Below are 19,883 nucleotides of genomic sequence, written 5' to 3' on the forward strand. Positions count from 1 at the left end.
TATTAAGTTTTTTACACATTTTAAGACATTTGAAATCAAAAATTATATTCGTCGAGAGTTTTTTTCAGAATTTGAATTTTTCCGCGCGCCCAGTAGAATGAGTATAGGTTTGTTCACGTCATGTCTCAGACCCGTAGATTTGTTCGGTTCGCGTTCGGTTCCACAAAACTAGATGTTATTGCGAACAAACTTATACAATAGTTCGAGCGTTCGTCTGCTTGGACTTGGACGTGGCTTGGACGTTGGACGTTGAATAGTTTTTGGACTTTTTTGTTGTTAACTGCGAACATATTATTTATATGAATGTTCGGGTGTATATAAATCAAGTAGTAGATAATTGTTGAGTTTACAAAAATTATAGCGAGGAATAAAGAGAGAAAATTAGTCCCACATGATAAAAAATTACTCGCAGTCCTTATCTTCCAGTCATCGCTCGTGCTCTCATCGTTGGCTCGTTGATCATCTACTTAATAGGCACACCAGCTTTTTTTGGACGTGAAACAGAGACGAGGTAAGTAAAAGCAACTCAATAATTAATATATGTTAATGGAATAAGTGGCCGAAATACGTAGCCGCTAAATTGTTTATAAATCGGTGATGTGTACTACGGTTAATACATGTGTGCGAGAGCGACCATCAGTTCGCGTATATCGGTATCGTTGGATCTAACTTGTACTTTCTCTGAGAGATCATCGCTGTCGATGAAATAATAAAACAAAAAGCCAGATTATTAAGATTATCAAAAAAGCGGCGGGGTATTGTATTCGAGGTTAATATAGAACGTCAGCATCCTTGAGTCGCAGTTGTGAGCTTGTGAGTTGTGTGGGGTGGTGGTCACGTGGCTCCGGTAATACTTTCTCTGCAGTTTTAACTCAGTCTTCAAGTTCAAAAATCAAGATTAGTGTATACGTATATATAAAGTATGAGGTGGTGTAGACAGTAAGGCTGCGGTGTGCGGTTAATTATTAGGTATTCTATCAAACATTATCGGCGAATATCGGAGTCGTCGTCCACAGTCTGCACCCGTATAGGTCGCACTCGCCACGTTATCCCTGTATTTACTTACACACCGGTTAGTCTGCGTATGTATTACATTTTTGTAAAATTTTATTTGTCCCAATTCGTGTACGTACTTTTAGCTTGCTTTTTTTTTTTTTTTTTTTTTTTTCACTTCTTTGTCAGGTAAGATTTTTTTTTTTTTTTTCATTGCGCCTCCCCACTAAATTTTAAACTTTTTTTCTTAATACAGGAAGGGTTCGTTATTTATTTTTTGTTTCAACTATACAAAGATAAGGTATGCACAACCTACAGTGGTTTTTATATTTTGTTTGTGTTGAGCATATTTGGATATATACTTTGATTAATGTGCCATACAAAATACGACACTGCATGCGAATGCGACACATGAGAAAATAAATATCTATTTATGAGTAATTGATTACTTGAGCCCATGTATACTTATATTCAACGCAAGATTATGTGAATGTGTTACGTACAACCGGTGCAACAGTTGATTTTTTGTTGCTCACACTGTGTAGATGAAAACTGCAGCTTCGCCGATTTGCTTGCGTCTGTGCCACAAATTATAAACACGTATAGAAGTATCATTTGTACGAGCTGGTCAATCAACAATATGTCAGGCTGCCGTACTGCTTTTCAAGTGACAATTTTTTTTTTTTTTTTTTTTCACAATAAAATCGACCATATTCAAAATATACAGTAATTGCACCCTAGATCCCCGAAATGTCGGCCTCGATTCGTCGTATCAATACTCGATTAGATAACGACATGCAGATCAGCTGTGCACACTTAGTCTCAAGTTTATTACGTGGTTCAGCTAATTATCGAGATGACCTTTCCAAAGGTTTTTTATTTTCTTTGGCCTATTTGGGGAGAGAAAAAAAAAAAGAAAGAAAAAAATTATTTTGGCTTCGTGTCGGGCGAACGACAAGTGAAATTATTTCACTATAGTTTGGAGTTTGCTCAAATTGTTGAATAATGCAGTTACGTTCAAAGTTCAGGGTATAGAATCGTTAATATTCTCTTCTCCGGGTGACACGATTTCAACACTCGGCTCGGTAAGAAAGAAGAAAAATACATTTATTGTATAGTATGTATATTCGTTTTAATATATCCGCTTGAATTTAAAAGTCCACGCAGCGATTGATTAATATTAATTAAGTATAGCTGCTCATTAGTTGGTTAATGCCAAAGTGACGGTGTTCAGGCATGAGTTTGCGTTATTTCAATAATATTTTATTTCTCGAATCAGACAAAGTTGTACTTTTTTTTCAGAATCCGTAGGGATATCTGGGGTTGAAACGTTTCACTGTAACAAACTCGTTTCAAAGAACGAAATCCATGCAGTTGGCATGAAAAATCGGGAAAGAACGTAGTCAAACACTTTTTTCAAAACCATTAAATCGTTATTTCGTTGAAACGGGCATTTTCATCCAATAAAACTCTCGTCTTCATTTGAAATGAAAATCTTGGTGTGACGTGAGTCTTTTCCATCTGTCCTTTTCATTCCTTGCGCACATACGATTTTCGCATAGTTCAACGACAGTGCACTCGATCATTTTTAATTTTTCGCAATCGATTCGCACAAATGTGCATTCATGCGCTGGTTAACTTCTCGTTGTTGTCGTCATTTCAATATTTGCATGTCACTTACACGTGTGTACTGGAGGCTGTTCCTCTCTTTAAACGATAAAATAACGATAAAAAATTTCATCACGTACGTATCACATTACGAATGGTGCGAGAGTGTTTTATGTGTTGGTATAGTCGGGTTTTCATACCAGCTCGAACAATATTTATCCAAATTTGATGGGTAAAAACATGCTTGTTAATGTACGTCCTAGTTTGCACTCAGAAATGTTTTGTTAATGCCAACAACTCGGAAATTAAATATTTGTCGCTCGAAGCGCTGTTTCCTTCCTTCCGCCTGAGATTTTATTCCCAATCTTCGCGATTGGTTTCCTTACCCGTAACAGGTCGCTTTGGGTATAGGTGCACGACTTTTTAGGGGTAATGAGGGAAAGGGGTACTATGGATTAATATTGAGTTAGACCAGGGGTCATGTGCATGGGTTGATTGATTAGGTAATGAAAGATGAGGCAAGGGGCTAATACCCTCCGTAATGATCAGTAAGTGGGTTTCCGTTAAAATCACTCAATTTATGTACGAATAGCACAATACCAACAACAACAAAATTGTACGAACAACACAACTTTGAAGACCTCAAGAAATAGCACTACTTTTTTTTTTTTTTTTTTTTTTTTTTTTTTTTTTTTTATACTTGCACTCTAAACTGTATACACGTTTTTAATTTGATATTTTATCTTAATTATTCTTATTCTATCGAGCATTTTAAAAAATTTTAAACGAAATGTAAATGTTTCGTCTCGGCACGCACATTCTGATTTATTGATTAATTCTTTGAATGAAAATTATTAAAATAAATTAAAAATTAAATACATTAATATGTTGACCATTAAATCCTGAGAATAAGCATTTCAACAATATGCACATATTTATTCAAACGTATATGTTTTTTGAACGTATTCACATAATTTACGTGAAAACTAATAATCCAGCCCTCGAATACGTACGTAGTCTATACGTGAGATGGGTGAAAGTATTATTTAATTATAATTTTTAGTATCACATCGTAATAAAATCATCCGGTTGAATATTACATTCAAATGGAAACAAAAAAATTGATGACCAACCAGTGAAAAGTATTTGGGAACAGACAAATTGGTATTCATTCGTGATCAATAGCCAGAGCTCATGCAAGCTCTCGTGCACGCGGTTTTGGTTTTTCCCCATTATTCTTTTAAAATATTGTATACCTTTATGTTGGTTGCGTGCATAAGCGAGTGCAAAAAAGCTTGGACACCCAAGTCATATACGTTTGCGTGAGGCCCGGTCACAACATATAAAAGACATCACAAAAAAAAAAAATATATGTGCCTAGCATTGGATGTGGTAAAAACATGATTTTTCTACACACGTAGACGTGGTGGTTGCAGGCACCAAAACCATGCAAGAGTATGCCAATTGTGTGATGTTTGAACATCACGATTTACGTGTTTTAAATTTCCATGTGGTGTCGCGCGTAAATCCTCCGTCGTAGTCACTCGTTTGTGGCTTAATAAGTACACATCAGTTCCTCCGTTGCTGAATATTTACGATGAACAAAGCCTACCTACTTACCTATAGCGGCCAAATTCGTCACGTAGGCATCAGACGCTCGCATGGATTTTTTTTTTTTTTTCTACTTCTTTCCTCTCTTGGCGAGTCTTCTCCCGGGTTTTTTACAACCTTTCTGCTACGTGTGTGCTGAATATTTTCTTCGATCCTCGAGTTACTTCAAGTACTGGGTTTAAAAAAAAAATAGCGTCCAATTTGTTGAAAATAATGATAATTTTTCGCTGTAGTCAACCATCAATCGCTCTACTTTGTGCAGTTTCGTGAAATCTTTTTTTTTAATAAAAACTCTTGCGTCACACTCAACGTTGAAACGAACGTATCACGAAAAAAGCCAATCATTTTTTAATGATATAGACCAAAAATCGTACAATCACTTAAAGTATACGCATCTTATAGCCAACCGCTGGTTACATGCGTCAGACGAGTCGTGTGGATTAGAAAAAAAAATTTTTTTGTTTTTTTTTAATCGTAGAGGTCTATCAGCACGCAGGTTACTTGTAAAATGCAAAGCTGCTCCACTTTAATTGTGATTGGTCCCGTGCGTGCATAGGTAATGCCACGTAACGACACACAGGTACATTATGTAGGAGCAGTTACGCGAAAATCGTTCGGTTGACAGTATTTAGAAACTGGAAGGAATTTATTTTAAAGCACATTCTTGGGGGATGAAACTTTGGTCTTTTACGTCTAGAAAAAATGTATGAATGTACAATACTTTTCCAATGACACATTTTTTACTTTTTATTTACATTTATACTGCAATACTTGAAAATATCTTTTTTTTTTTTTTTTTCTATATTGATAAAAATATAATTTATATAATACCAGTTTTCCAAAAATTTAAAAAAATAAAAAAATAAAATTTCGTTGAGACCCCCAATTATTGCATATTTTTCGTAGAGTTGCAGATACGTATATTGAGTATACATTCATTACCCACACTGGCACTGCTTTGCCGCAAATTACTTTGACGTAATGCAAGCCGAGACGCATCCGCCAAATCATGTAATATGCAAGCTCGATAACGCACGATAGCTCTACGGTCCTGCATTTTTTATAAGTATACTAAGATGCTCTGTTGGTGAGATCAGCTTTTCATTCTTAGATGAAATAAATTCTTTCACAATTCAAATGAATTAGATTGTAAAAAAAAAAAATCAATTTCAACCGGAGGAATAATTTACAATTCGATTTATAATTTTATAATGATAAAATTGCAATTTTCGTGATTGTTGGCTAGTTTCTGGGGAATGCGAACATTTTAATCTGCCATGAATCATGTAACAAGTAATTACAACTAATTTTGGTTCGTTTTTTCTGCAATAATTGTATTTGTTTGGATGAATAAATTTATCAAATCATTTCTTTTTTGGGCGATGGAAACCAATCTCAATTTTATTTCTTGACAAGATTTTTACAAAAACTGTGAGTATTCACTAACTAAAAAAAAAAAAGAAAATACCGTTCCAACTTATATTTACTTTCGATTTGTTGGTGTCCAAAATTATCGTCTCTCCTGTCCCTAGATTTTTTTTCCCTCGCCCGTCATCCTCCTCCTCTGTATTCCATTATTATACCCATTCGGAGAAAACCATCACCTTGAATTTTAAAATTCACCGAATGTACCTTTGTTGGAAACAAAAATCTTCCGTACACGTGCATGTTTCATTCGCAAGAAAATCATAAAGCTTGCCCGAAGGATATCGGGGACGTTGAATCCTTAAAGTGCCGAAACCCCGCGAGCGCGAAACAAGTGCAGAGAACTTGACTTCTTGCATCACGGCTACCTGTTGCCTCACGGTGACGATATACACGACACGTACTCGCATACAAACGCACGATGATAATTATCCATACCGTATACATGAGCTTGCCCGGATGACTTGCTCGTTTACAAAAGTCATAACTACTCTTGTGTGTGCGTGCCTGCTTTTATATATATATATACGTATCTCACGAACGTCGGCTTGGTCGTATTGGCGCCGCCGCATTTTTAGTTTTGTGCCGGTCGTTGCGCGAGCCGTGTCTTGCTTTTTTTCCTTCCTCCGACAACCCTTTTTTTTCTCGTAAGGGTTGTGCTGCTGAAGCAAATAATTCACGGACCAGGACCGTTAGCTGTTTTTTTTTTTTTTTTTTTTTTAATTTCATGTAATTTTATTTCTGAAACTGAGTTCACTATTGTTTTCGGCAACGTGCTCTTGATCCCGCAAATTTTTCTATTTCCATTCGACACGTGATCCGAAGGAGTCGGGTATTATTTTTACTGCTTCTGTGACAGTGTAACCGAGAGGGACATTGTTTCCGTGATCCGTACGTGCAAAAATAATTATGGAGTTTCCCGTAAGTGATAGTTTATTGAGAACATAGTTATATATTTATACATTACCTGCGGAAAGTTGGAAAGTTGGATTTCAACTATTCTGGGTTGCCGATTTTTTTTTTTTTTTTTTTTTTTTTTTTCATTATCTATTCTCAAGTTGATTGGGTTGTCAAATTGAAAAAATGATTTTGAGGTTTTGAATAATTTCATTAGATTTATCATAATTTTCTTACTATCATATATTATTACATAGATCAAAGTACCTAATTTTGTTTTAATATTTAAAACAATATAATTTAAAACACAAGCTTACTATGCGTGACGACTGAAAAGTATCAAGGGCACTTGGAGCAACATAATCATTTTTGTGCTTAATTGTACGACAAGTTTCTCTGTATACTGGAAGTGAAAGTGCAGCAGTCGTTTAACAAATGCCTCGACAAATGCCATACTATATCATCACATCACACGAGTTTTTCTCTATGGCTTTTGATACGTATCAGGTGATTTTCCTGGTCGGCGCGCGTGAATTGGCGTATTTTTCATGAATACCTTTTTTTCCTCGCTAGTTTAATAAGTTGTTCTTTTTTGATCAAAAAAGACAAATGGCATGGACGATTTTATTAATGGTTAGGAATTCAATTTAGTACATAAAAACCTTGGAAAAAAAAAAATTATAATTCAAATATAAAAAATCTGTATACATTATCAGTACTAAAAGATGAAATTTGTTTCCAAGCTTTGCCACTACCCCTGGTGAAGGTTTATCTTGATTATTTTTATTGATTATTGAAGAAAATATATCTTGGAGTTTTTTTCGTATCACTATATATGTTGATAAAGCAACTTTGGATGAATTTTAATCAGAAATAACCAAAAATGTGCAAACAACATGTTTTACATCACTTATCAGTGGACGATTTATTTTTTATACACTGTATTGGTTTGAATACTGCAGTTGACCTTGGTTGTTAAAAAAAAAAGTTATCCCATATATTTATATTACAGACAATTTTTCATGTATTTTTTTTTTTTTTTTTTTTTTTTGAAGCCATAAAAAATAATTTATACTGATGTACAACGTTTATCTATCTATGTATATATAATAATAATAATATTATCAATACCATCCAGCACGTCATACATTAAAAATATTTTACTCCTTTACGTTGTTCATCATTTGACTATTATTTATCAAAGAAGCAGAAATCTCACTGTGATAAACTGTTAATTTAGCCCAAAAGTATATCATAGTTGTATTAAAATATTGTCTATACTTTTTTAGTTTTAAGATGAAAAAATTTCAAGTACTCATCAGATGCCATTATTTTAAATTATTTAAAATCTTTTGGAAATTACGAATTTGAATACAATAAAAATAAATTTCGGTGTGTAACGAAGAGTAACAGAATAACTTTTGAATATAAGGGCTTTTAGAAGTGATTTAGTAGTACCAATAGATCACTTGCTTAGTATAGAAGCCGTGAGTTAATTTTTTACTTCTTAAAAATATCTTTGTGACTACAGTGAAATGGTGTTAAATTGCTTTTGCATTGCAATTTTTTTTTTTTTAATTTTTCTAATAAACATGAAGCATAGTTAATGTTTTTAAGTATCATTTAAAGTATCTATTCCAATAAACATAAATGGATGATGTTTGATATATTTTACAGAATAATATTGTTCCAATTATAGAGCTATGAAATAACTGTAAGTATTAATTTTCCAAATGCCAGTAAAAAAGGTACTGTAGTAATCAACCTTGATCATCATTTTGACTCAACTATTTATCATTTTCAATCATTGTACTTACATAATTTTTTGTTCTTTTCGACACTGGAATTTAAAAAAAAGTAAAATCGTCACTATTTTTTTCAAACTTTTTCTTTTTATTCAAATCTAGACAGTTGGAAATATGCGGCTGCATCATCGTTATCAAATAACGCAAGACCTCAGGATTAAAAATGAAATACCAGCAAGCACCAAAACTCGCACTTAAAAAAGATGTATAATGATACCTCCCACACCGTCGAATTCTCATCTTATATAAAATTCAATACGTTTGAATTTTTTTTTACAAATTTTTTTCAGGCTCTATGTGAGATTAAGCATTCTTCATTGTTATTGGTTTTTTTTTTCTGCAATCGTATGAATTAATGATAAATATTATGTACTTATTCTTGTTATCTAGTTTTAGACGTATACTTTGTAAGTATTAAAATTTCTCAATATTTGCTCATCAAGTTTATGTTTAATCCGCCTCTGATGGGCGAGTTGTACAGTGAATCGTGTAACTCAATAACCAAATAAATAAATGAACCGAAACCATATGTTTTAATTTTTTTTTCTATATCAAATACTCTTGTACGAAAAACTTGTATAAATATTCAGTTCGCTTGCAATTGTTACTGTTGTTGACATAATTATTTTTCATTGAGCGTACAACGCGTTCTCAAAAAGATTGAGTATTTTTCCCGATCGCCGAGCGTTCGTTCTCGCTTGACCAGCGCTGCATGTGCTCGATTCGCACTATTTGAGAATAATAATCCAAAAACTCTAGATAGCCCATTCAATGAAAATGCCGCACGTAAACACAACAATTATATGCCCAATGTCTGATTCATAGGTCAAGGTTCGTTTCAAAGGTCTCTTCATCCATACGTGACAGGAACACGAAACAAGTATTCATTCGCGGAAAAATTTTTATCACGTACTCAAATAGCAGTTTTCCTCCACATGAGTAGGTACAGTATTTAGCGGGGCTAGATCAGGTAGCCCTAGATTGCGCTCATGTTGTTACTCCAACACAAAGGACGTATAGTAGTATATAGTAGCCTCTAGATTTTTTTTTTGGCATTTTCTCACGTTAATTTTATCAACGTAAACAATTTTGCCATCAATCATTTTTTGCTCCATGCATCTTACAATCTCCAGTGTACTAAATGTTCCTAACAAGCAGACGCTGAATACGACTTGATTTTATTACTCAAGAAGAAAAAAAAAAAAGAAAAAGAAAAAAAGGCACACACTATAGGTATTGTTTAACGCAAACTTCGAAATGACCAGCAGTTGATAAATAACACGACTACGTGTCCAGTGATCAAATAACTACTTGATAGAAACGAGGAAATGGCTCGCCTTTTTTTCACAAGTACATATTCATACGTAAGTGTGTGTGTGTGTGTGTGTGTGTGTGTGTGATTGACCGACGCTTGTGACCTTGACAGTATTGCCATTCTCACCTTGAAGCTCTTCGTCTCTAATGTTTCAATTGCGGTCTATGATATAAGTGAGTATAGCGTAGCACTTATGCATAATTAAAATTTGTTATTATTTTATCCTCAAATTTTTTTTTTTTTTTTTCTATGTAACCAACGATTGTCTGTGCACTTTTACATTGTGTAAAAATGATTGTCACGCGTCGCTGTATCGTTAATATTATATTATTAATGGCTGGTGACTTTTTCGACCAGTAAATTTGATGTGCTCGACACGCGTTCCTGAGATTCAGATGGGTTTTTTTAATTTTATTTTTGAATAGGCACTTTTATTGCGCATAATAATAGCTTCATCATTAATTTGTGAATGATCGAGTAATTGTATTATTCATACGTATTATTTTTAATTCATTTCGAATTCTTTAATTTTTTTACGTTGCACTCACTTATAAAATTTTGGGTAAATTTGCAATGACAAGCAAATAATTGTACGCTCTTGCATTATCGATGTATAATCTAAAATGTAATTTTTCTTCGGCGCGACGAAAAAATTTCTCAGGGAAAAAATTATTGCATAATGAAGAATGACAACCTCACTCTAGCAAATAATACGCGTATCGTGATAAATGACAAGTGCTTCGAATGAATGCAGGTTCAAGCGTTTGAAAATCATCGTGACAAGCTCAGAGGAGAGCTCTTTGAGCACATGACATAATAGCCATAACGAGGATGACGTAAACTATTGCGATCGTGCAAAAAACGTAGGAAAAAAAAAAAAAAAATAAAATAAAAATCATAGTCACAGGTATATGCAACGTGGATAAGATTATAATCAGTCGATCTAGCTTGGTATAGTGCAGGGAGAGCCGGGGAACAAAAAATAAGTGGCGCATGTCGCGATAAGAAGACACACGGAAAAATCCCTGCGCCCTTGAAATCAAAGCGAGCCGATCTTCCTTTTTTTTTTTTTTTTTTTATTACACATAATGAGGTACCTTTACTTGGCTCGAAACAATAGTGTAGGTGCCTATATCCACATGTCTACCTTTTTGCATTTTTGCATTAGCTTCGTTATTATTTTCCTCCCGCGCGAAAAGAACAGAATTCACGTCAATCCTCTAATTGACTAAAATTTCATGAAATGTCAGCTAAAAGACTGTTATAACTGTTACCATCGTCGCGATTCCATTTAAAGCTTACAATGTATAATGCGTAAGAAAAAAAAAAAAAAAAAAAAATTATATCCGACGTACGGCATGTATATCCACGATAAGAATGATACCGGACACAGGAGCGGACGAGGATAAGGGGTGGAAAGTTCAAGAGGCACGTGTAACGTATACGTACTTATACAATAAATAAAATGCAGTACGCATTAAAAGATTGTCGCGTGTATACATACATACGCACCTGCACGAGGAAATTTCCGTGCTTCCATATATATTATTGTACCGATCTACGCATACTACTGCGCCGCATGTGCGATCCGCACGAGGAAAAGGCACAATGCGACACTCGACGCATCCAGCATTTGAATGTAATGAAAAAAAAAAAAAAAAAAAAAAAAAACCATACTTCCTTCGGCAAAAGATCGGTAGTGGTCGGTACATGGTATCGCGTCGTCGTCACTATACGGATGCACTCTTTTGGATGGTCGTGTAGGAATACCGGTTTTTACACTCATCATGCACGGGCGCATCATCTCGCTAAGCGTCCTCTCTTCTTCTTCGTCTTGGGTTCTCCCATTTGAATTTTTTTTTTTCTCTCTCCTCCCTCTCTTTTTCTGTCGCGCGCTTCCCTTTCTGATGGAATTTTGGATACCACGTCTGTTGGTCGTATAAGTAAGAAGTACCTTTTTTTATGTGCATTGCATTAGGCCACATTATACATACCTCTGCATGATATATGTCTCTCTTATCTGATCGTGCGTGGGTTCACACGTGCACGAGTTTTGCGTCCAGTGCACATCGACTCGTTGACGGGGACGGATCGTCAATTTTTCTCTCTCTCTGTGCGTTTGGGTATACATAGCACCGAGTTGTTTTTTCTTTTCCACTGTCATATTTGTCCATACAAAGCGAGCTCGCAAAAGCATCTATATTTTTCACGTGTTGCGCGTGTACTTACAACCAGACGCGATAAATATATATTACTGTCGCTTTTTACGCGTATAGGTATACGAGTTAATCAAATCCTCGGGTGTAGTTGGCATCAAAGTCACGGTGTAACCAAGTAATGTATCAGTGGTTTTTCCATGTGTCGTGTAAGGCTTCAATTTCAAGCTCAAGGTTTGCACGTGCATACACACATACACGCGGCCCTGACAATCGAATGTATTTCCGAAATTTCAATGTAATCACAATTGTGCATATACTATACATGTATAAATGTGTGGGCCATCAAGTGTCGCGCGTCGCCTCATTCAGTATATATATATAGATGTAATACGTGCATTTTATTATCAAAGTCAGAGACGGCGGTGCAATGTTTACGTCATTTCGCAACGGTCGATTATCATCCCCAGTGAGCTCACGAGGAAAACGTACATTTATATATTAGTTATCTTTCGCCGTTGGGTCGAACAAAAGCTCGGACAATCGTCAATAACTCGTGCGTAGTGCGTTGCCTTTCTCGTTTGTAAAAATATACTATGTCACTGAATCACGAACAATTTGTTCATTCCACGAATCCTCTTTTCTTGCCCCAACTTTTCTATCAACTATAAATTTTCAAAACTGCGCGAGGAAAGATAAAACTATTTTTGGTATCTCGACTCTCGGCACTGTCTACGCTATATTATCTATCAGTATATCGAGCAGTATATGGTTACTTAGTATTTTGTTTTGTAGCTTAACGAAAAAATTGTTACTATGGGCTGTCGAGAGTGGAGATAAATAACGTCTTTTTAATAACCTTTTTTATTTTTTCATCAAACAGTTAATGAATAAACTTCAATACAATAGTACATGTACAATAGTTCAGAAATCGGTTTGAAACTTACGTATATATGGAGGGTGTCCTTAAAAAAATGGTATACGCCACGAAAAAAACACGTTTATTGCTAATGGACGCGGAAGCGATGAAAAAATTGTCGGTAAAAAATAACATTCAAAAATAATCATAGCCTTGTTGCACGTGGTAAAAATCCATAAAATTCACGTGCACTTGATATATTTTTTTTTAGGACGTAATGAGTCAACTCGGTTTCTTTAAATCGACCAGTCGATATCTGGCATTATTGTTATATGGGTAACAGTTTCGCCATACCTATACTGCGGTGCGCTTGATTTTCCTTGTTCGATAAAAACACATCGCGAGAAATGAGGAAATCAATTATTATTCAGCGATCGGTAAGAAAATCGGTTGAGAGTGAACGCGATACCTACCGTGAAGCCGTAACTTAAAATTTTTCCCCCAAATTCCATTTGGTATTTCCCGGACTCGATAGCTCTCCGGTATAATAGATTCTTGATTGGTTCGGTAGTTCGAAACGAGGTTCGAAAATAGTCAAAAGATGATAACGATACCCGTGAACAAAGAAATCACCTCTACTCCTCTTATCGATGAAAATTCGAAGAAAAAAAAAAAAGAAAAAGAAAAAGAAATTCGTAACTATATAGTTATATTAACGATCGGTTGAAAAAACAAAAATCATTGTCTATTTTACAGAGCGCTGACGCGTCGCAGCCGAAAGCCGTAAGGATGGCCGGCTCGCCAGAATTGCCCGGTACGGAGGAGCACAGCGTGGCCGACGAGCCGATGTTCAGTATACTCGATCTCACGCTTATCGGCGTCCTGGTGCTCGCCGCCATCTGGTACATGTTCGGCAGGAAGAAGAACGAGGACTACACGTCTGTCACCAAGTCATACACCATACAGTAAGTTTATTTCCCTCGCTTTTCCATTTGGCTTCAACCCCCGATGGTTTTTACTTGCTTTATCATGACTTGTTGCATGCAACTGTCACCTGTTTGTATGTGTTTGACAAATAATGTTTCCACCTCGTAAAATCGCTCGTTCCCTTGGATGAGCGTGAAATTCATTTTGTTGCCAAAAAGAAGCAACGAGTGTTGAGTAAAGTAACGATTTTGTAGACCCACGACATATGCGCCGGTCCAGCCGTCCGAGAATTCCTTCATTAAAAAGCTCCAGTCGTCCGGACGCAGCCTCGTGGTGTTCTACGGCAGTCAGACTGGCACAGCCGAGGAGTTTGCCGGCCGGTTGGCCAAGGAGGGCATTCGCTACAAGATGAAGGGCATGGTCGCCGATCCCGAGGAGTGCGATATGGTCGGTTTTGATGATGAAAATCGAGGAAAATGCTCGAATTTGATAATAATTACAAAAGGCAGTAAGGTGTAACGGTGGGGGGATTTTGGTGCTGCAGGAGGAGCTGGTCAATTTGAAGAACATAGGCAACAGCCTGGCGGTGTTTTGTCTGGCTACCTACGGCGAGGGCGATCCTACCGATAACGCCATGGAGTTCGTTGATTGGCTGAAAACCGGCGACGCCGATTTCAACGGCTTGAATTACGCGGTGAGATTTTTTTGTTCCATTTTACGCGCATGTACCCATAACCGGTCCACTGGAAGATCTTTGTTAAGTTTTAAGCTTCTCAATGCAATCGTTTTTGTCGTTGAACCTGATGAAACGATTGCACTATATCATAGACATCGTTTTTCACGTGTGTTTGTATGGTGCTTCCTGTAAATTTGAGAGAAAAGCTCAAAACAGGAAGCCATAATCTCTTCTCTGTATCTCTGCAGTTGGTAGGGTAGAACTATAAAAAACGATATATTTTGCCTCGATCCAGTTTTTATGGAAAAAAAGTTCTTAAGTGCATATGTTATTTGTATCATTTTATGTTCCATGTTTTTTTTTTTTAATTTCCAACAAAAAAATCATGTTTTTTCGGTTTTCCCCTTACGTATGTTATTTTCAGATAAGTTTGTTGATACCAAGAATAAATTTTTCGGAAGATTGAATTAAGTATCTAAAAAATAAGACCCATTGTAACTCCTCAGATGCAGTTGATACCTTGCAAATAAAATTTTTTCTTTACAAATCTGATTATCAAGCAGGTCTAGAAAATCTACAAAAAACTGTTTAATTTTAACATCCAATTGAACAGTCTGAAATTTTCATTTTGGAGGAAGCCTTTTTCCTCTTTATATTTTAAAATTAACTCTTATATCTTTCCCTCCCCCTCCACAAAACACAATGATGACGATGGTGAACTGGTGATGGTTCAATGATGATCAAATGATCATACTTATGTCAGATTTACAGATGCGTGTACGTGTGTTGTATGTGTATACTATAGTTGTACGCTAGCTGTTCGCTCGCGTGTCGCGTCTCTCGCCAGGACAAGACGAACAAACACTGAAATAGTCTAACCTCGACGAGCTTGCAATGCTTATTTTTCAATTCTTGTTCGATGAACTGAGAAGTATAACAGTCACAACTTCGTCTATCGCGATCATTCCTTTATCTATAAATAAGTATTATAAAGTTAAAGTTCGTATGGGTTCTTGATTTTTTAAGTGACATTTTTTTTTCGTTTGTAAGCTGTACGTGATGTTACGTAAGTGGAAAATAAAAAATATATAAATCGGAGCATTCGGTAATGCTTTGCAAAAGTAGCGATTTGAAGAAAAAAAATACATCAGTAGGTTACAGTGATACTTATATGGCATATTTTTTTTGTCTCGCGATTTGACAAATTGACAAACTAAAGAGAGGAGAAAGAGTATGGTGAAAGAGCAAAGAGGATGAGAGTTGTAAGGGCACTAGCACGTGTAGTGCTACACCGGATCGCTTATGCACGTGTCACTAGACGTTGCATTATCGAGGGGCAGACGACGTTGTCGAGCAACGGCGACCTTGCGCCACTTGCAACGTCTGAGCTCGAGGTATTTTTTTTTGTTTTTGGGTTTATTTTTTTACTATTTTTTTTTGTTTTATCTACTGTAGTACTGATTTTGATGTAGAAGTTTTATTATTAATCAAACATGTTTTAGTCTTAATTATTTAGGTTGATATTCATTTTATTTTATTATATTATTATTATTATTATTTAGCTTTTGTAGTTGTAAAATTTTTGTTTTCTCATTAACATAACAAATTACGTCCCATATGCTTGGGAGAGCTGCAACATAATATCTATGAAGCTGTATATGTATGTTTTATGATGTTATTGAAACTAATCTCATCCAATACAATGAAAAAATCCTGGATTAACGTTAAGGATAATTTTATAAAATGAGTGTGTTAAAAAACTTGATTTTTAACAAAATTCTGTTTACAGGTTTTTGGTCTTGGAAACAAAACTTACGAGCATTACAATGAAATCGCCATTTACGTGGACCACCGATTGGAGCAACTTGGAGCCAATCGTGTCTTTGAACTTGGCCTTGGCGATGATGATGCCAAGTAAGTTGGAGAAAAAAAAATTAAATATCCGTATAAAATAGATTTGCGTTTAGTAGTACACAAGAAAATGAAAAAAAAAAATTAATTTTGTAGCATCGAAGATGACTTTATCACATGGAAAGAAAAATTCTGGCCAGCTGTGTGCGATTATTTCAACATCGAAGGTGCTGGTGAGGATGTTAGTATTCGCCAGTACAAACTTACCGAGCACAATGATATGCCGGTTGAAAAGATCTACACTGGCGAGTTAGCACGACTCCACTCATTGAAAAACCAGCGACCGTAAGTTCTTACAGATATTTTTATAGATTATCTTATCCTCTGTAAAAAAATTTCTCGATTGCATCATAGCTATTAAATCTTTGTTTGCAGTCCATTCGATGCCAAGAATCCTTTCCTTGCTCCGGTCAAGGTGAACCGCGAATTGCACGGACCTTCTTCCGACAGGTCTTGCATGCACATAGAATTCGACATCGAAGGATCAAAAATGCGCTACGAGGCCGGAGACCATTTGGCCGTTTACCCGGTCAATAACTCTGAGCTCGTTGACAAGATTGGCAAGAAATGTGGCGTTGATCTTGACACTGTCATTACTTTGACCAACACTGATGGTACGTTTTATTCTCTCCTCTTTCTCAATGAAATTATTTAAACTTACCTAATTTCAATGTTTCGACTTTACAGAGGAATCTACAAAGAAGCATCCTTTCCCCTGTCCTTGCACATATCGCACTGCTTTAACCCATTATTTAGATATTACCAGTAATCCTCGTACTCACGTATTGAAAGAGTTGGCGGAGTATTGTTCCGATACTGCTGACAAAGAGAAGCTCAAGCTTATGGCATCTACAAGTGCCGAGGGCAAAGCTCTCTTCCAACAATGGGTCATCCAAGATAACAGAAATATCGTTCATATCTTGGAAGACGTAACAAGCCTGAAACCAGCTTTGGATCATCTGTGCGAATTGCTGCCTAGACTGCAGTGCCGTTACTACTCGATATCTTCTTCGCCTAAGGTATTCATATTTAATTATTGCATTGAATAGTTGTTGAGTACTACTTTCATTTTTTTAATTTAAAATTCACGAAACTCCTTTTTCAGTTGCACCCCTCGGAAGTCCACATCACTGCTGTTGTTGTCGAGTACAAAACCTCGACTGGTCGTATCAACAAGGGTGTTACAACAACCTGGCTCAAGGAAAAGCATCCTTCTGATCCTTCATGTGTCGTACCGATTTTCGTGCGAAAATCGCAATTTCGCTTACCATCGCGTACTCACGTGCCCGTTGTTATGATTGGACCAGGAACTGGTCTTGCGCCGTTTAGAGGATTCATTCAAGAACGCGATATAGCTAAAAAGGACGGTATGTATTGAAGCTGCTTGATTTTTTTTTTCAAGCTTACGCATTATTAAAAATTTATTAATAATTATTTTCAGGTAAAAATGTAGGCGACACAATTCTCTACTTTGGTTGTAGAAAGCGTGACGAAGATTTCCTCTACAAGGAAGAGCTGCAACAATACGTGGACAATGGAACTTTGATTCTACACACTGCTTTCAGTAGGGAGCAAGCAAACAAGGTCTACGTGACGCATTTACTCGAGAAGAACAAGGATGAGTTGTGGCGGGTGATTGGCGAACGAAATGGCCATATCTACGTTTGCGGGTAAGTTTTTTTCTTCCTGATACATCAAAACTATTAACATATTGATGATATAATCATTGATGACTTGTTGTAATTTTAAATAGTGATGCACGAAACATGGCACGTGACGTGCACAATATTCTGCTGAAAGTAGTAATGGAGAAGGGCAATATGACTGAGCTCCAGGCCGCCGATTATATCAAAAGGATGGACTCGCAGAAGCGCTACTCTAGTGATGTGTGGAGTTGAATTGGCCAAGCTAGGAAAGGAAAGAAACTGCAGAATGTGTCTTCTAAACACAAAGAAACTCTGCATGTGTCGTTGCGAGTGCCTGAGTATCCCTCGATATCGCTCCTCAAAAAAGTTTTTTTATATGAATATACACATGTCTATACTTAAAAAATCAACTATATCTTTTATATATATCTGTATAAATGTTGAAGATAACGCACATGGGACTTTTAAAAAGTCTGATGTATGTAATGTACTTGGTGACTGGAAGATCATGTTAGCCAATTTTACATTGTGATAATGTTGATTGGATGTTGTTAGATAGATCAATATTTTATTAACTCAATTGCAAGTAATGTTTAACATGAATAATAAATTCTTCCACATGCTCTTGCTAAGCATTACTTAGTCTGTTTCAAAATGATATGAAGCAATTATGACAAGTACTGTTTTTTTAGTAAAAGAGAGTATATAAAATAGTATAGGAAAGAAGATGTGTTTTGAATTGACTTTGTATATTTTTTTGTTGGGATAGAGATATAAAATAATTTTTGTATAAAAATGTCAAATGCAACGTAACACACATTTTTCTAGAAATGAAAAAAAAGTTATTAGATGAATTTTAATGATTTAGTAATTTATATTGTTAAAGTAAGAAATATATTATTAAACACTACGTTTAAATGTACAAACCTCATTTGCCTTGCAATAGGTACATTATTCAATTATATTTAAAATGTACATCGAATGCGTATTAATCAACTCTATTACAGACTTTCTTATAGTTTGCAATACATAAATGTAAAAAGTCTTTTGTAAAAGAAAAAAATCGCGTGCCACAATTGAAATAATTAAATACACAAAAAATAATTTTAATAAAGATAAACGAAATAATATGCTGTTGTATTACTTATTTTCTCCCACAACCTTTAGAATTGTTCAAATTTGATGAGTGGGGTATAAAAAAAAACTTAATTTTCAAGTAAAGTGTTTTTTAGTTAGGTGCAATGCGCAGCCAAAAAAAAGGGCATATTAAGCCCGGTCACAACATGTATAAAAACGCATAAGCAAAAGCGCGCTCAAGAACAAGTGTGAGTGCACATAAACACGTACTTAAACTTCAAGCCTCTGATTTTATCATTCTGGTAAAGAGAGCACGTAATTATAGTAAGTATTCGCTTTTGAGTAGTGCCATATGGTCGATTTTATTAAACCATATAAGTAGATTATCTATACTTTCAAGTGAAGGATAAATTGTATACTTGCCGCAAACAGCACAAACAACGTTAACTTTTTATTATACATCTATAAGATTATTTGCCGCTGGTTTATAATTGATCATAAGGCTCTACTGTGGTAATTTGTTGGATTAGCGCCATCTAGCGTTGCGGATTTCTGAACTAAAAAGTGGCCCTAGAATTCTGAAGGAGAGCTTTAGCCCTTAGAGACACTTAGTCTAATATAAACCAGCCGCAACTCATCTTGTAGCTTTAAAATGAAAAAATAATCATACATGTCTTTTTGGCGGCAAGTTAACAATCTATTTTTTACTGAAAAATTTATATTTTAAAGTATAAATACATACGAGGTCTAATTTTGGTAGAAAATAGATAGTTAACTTGCCGCCAAAAACACATGTATAATTATTTTTTTATTTCATAGCTTCGTCATGAGTTGCGGCTGGTTTATAATTGACTTAATTGCTCTAATCCTGAATGCTCTGATTGAGAATTTTAGGAGCCACTTTTGGCCAAAAAATAAAGACCGCTAGATGGCGCTGATCCAAATAATTATTGCTACTTACAGTAAAGTCACTTCAT

General features: G+C 35.6%; 1 protein-coding gene across 3 annotated transcripts; it reads left to right on the forward strand.

The window, feature by feature from the left end:
* The first annotated feature begins 223 nt into the window (after positions 1 to 223).
* On the forward strand, positions 224 to 18,959 carry Cpr (Cytochrome P450 reductase). 3 transcript variants are annotated; one of them, XM_014349866.3, is made up of 11 exons: positions 224 to 511; positions 13,426 to 13,634; positions 13,851 to 14,043; positions 14,141 to 14,290; positions 16,062 to 16,186; positions 16,280 to 16,468; positions 16,559 to 16,797; positions 16,871 to 17,202; positions 17,289 to 17,550; positions 17,625 to 17,853; positions 17,937 to 18,959. In XM_014349866.3, the coding sequence occupies exons 2-11, from the start codon at positions 13,459 to 13,461 to the stop codon at positions 18,079 to 18,081; spliced, it is 2,040 nt and encodes a 679-aa protein (XP_014205352.2). In that variant the 5' UTR covers positions 224 to 511; positions 13,426 to 13,458; the 3' UTR covers positions 18,082 to 18,959. The 3 variants fall into 3 exon arrangements, with proteins under 3 accessions (XP_014205352.2, XP_014205351.2, XP_089451983.1); XM_014349865.3 differs by lacking the exon at positions 224 to 511 and adding an exon at positions 6,237 to 6,558; XM_089595857.1 differs by lacking the exon at positions 224 to 511 and adding an exon at positions 12,240 to 12,366.
* The last annotated feature ends 924 nt before the right edge of the window (positions 18,960 to 19,883 follow it).

The sequence above is a fragment of the Copidosoma floridanum genome, unplaced genomic scaffold (genome assembly GCF_036245765.1).
Source record: "Copidosoma floridanum isolate Cflo_tuat_1 unplaced genomic scaffold, Cflo_Japanese_pri ptg000029l, whole genome shotgun sequence".
Classification (NCBI taxonomy): domain Eukaryota; kingdom Metazoa; phylum Arthropoda; class Insecta; order Hymenoptera; family Encyrtidae; genus Copidosoma; species Copidosoma floridanum.

Bases quoted from the DNA above. Each gene is read 5' to 3' on its own strand.
- Cpr (XM_014349865.3), top strand. The intron at 16,469-16,558 runs GTAAGTTCTTAC...CTTTGTTTGCAG, and splicing joins TCATTGAAAAACCAGCGACC to TCCATTCGATGCCAAGAATC. The intron at 17,551-17,624 runs GTATGTATTGAA...AATTATTTTCAG, and splicing joins CGATATAGCTAAAAAGGACG to GTAAAAATGTAGGCGACACA.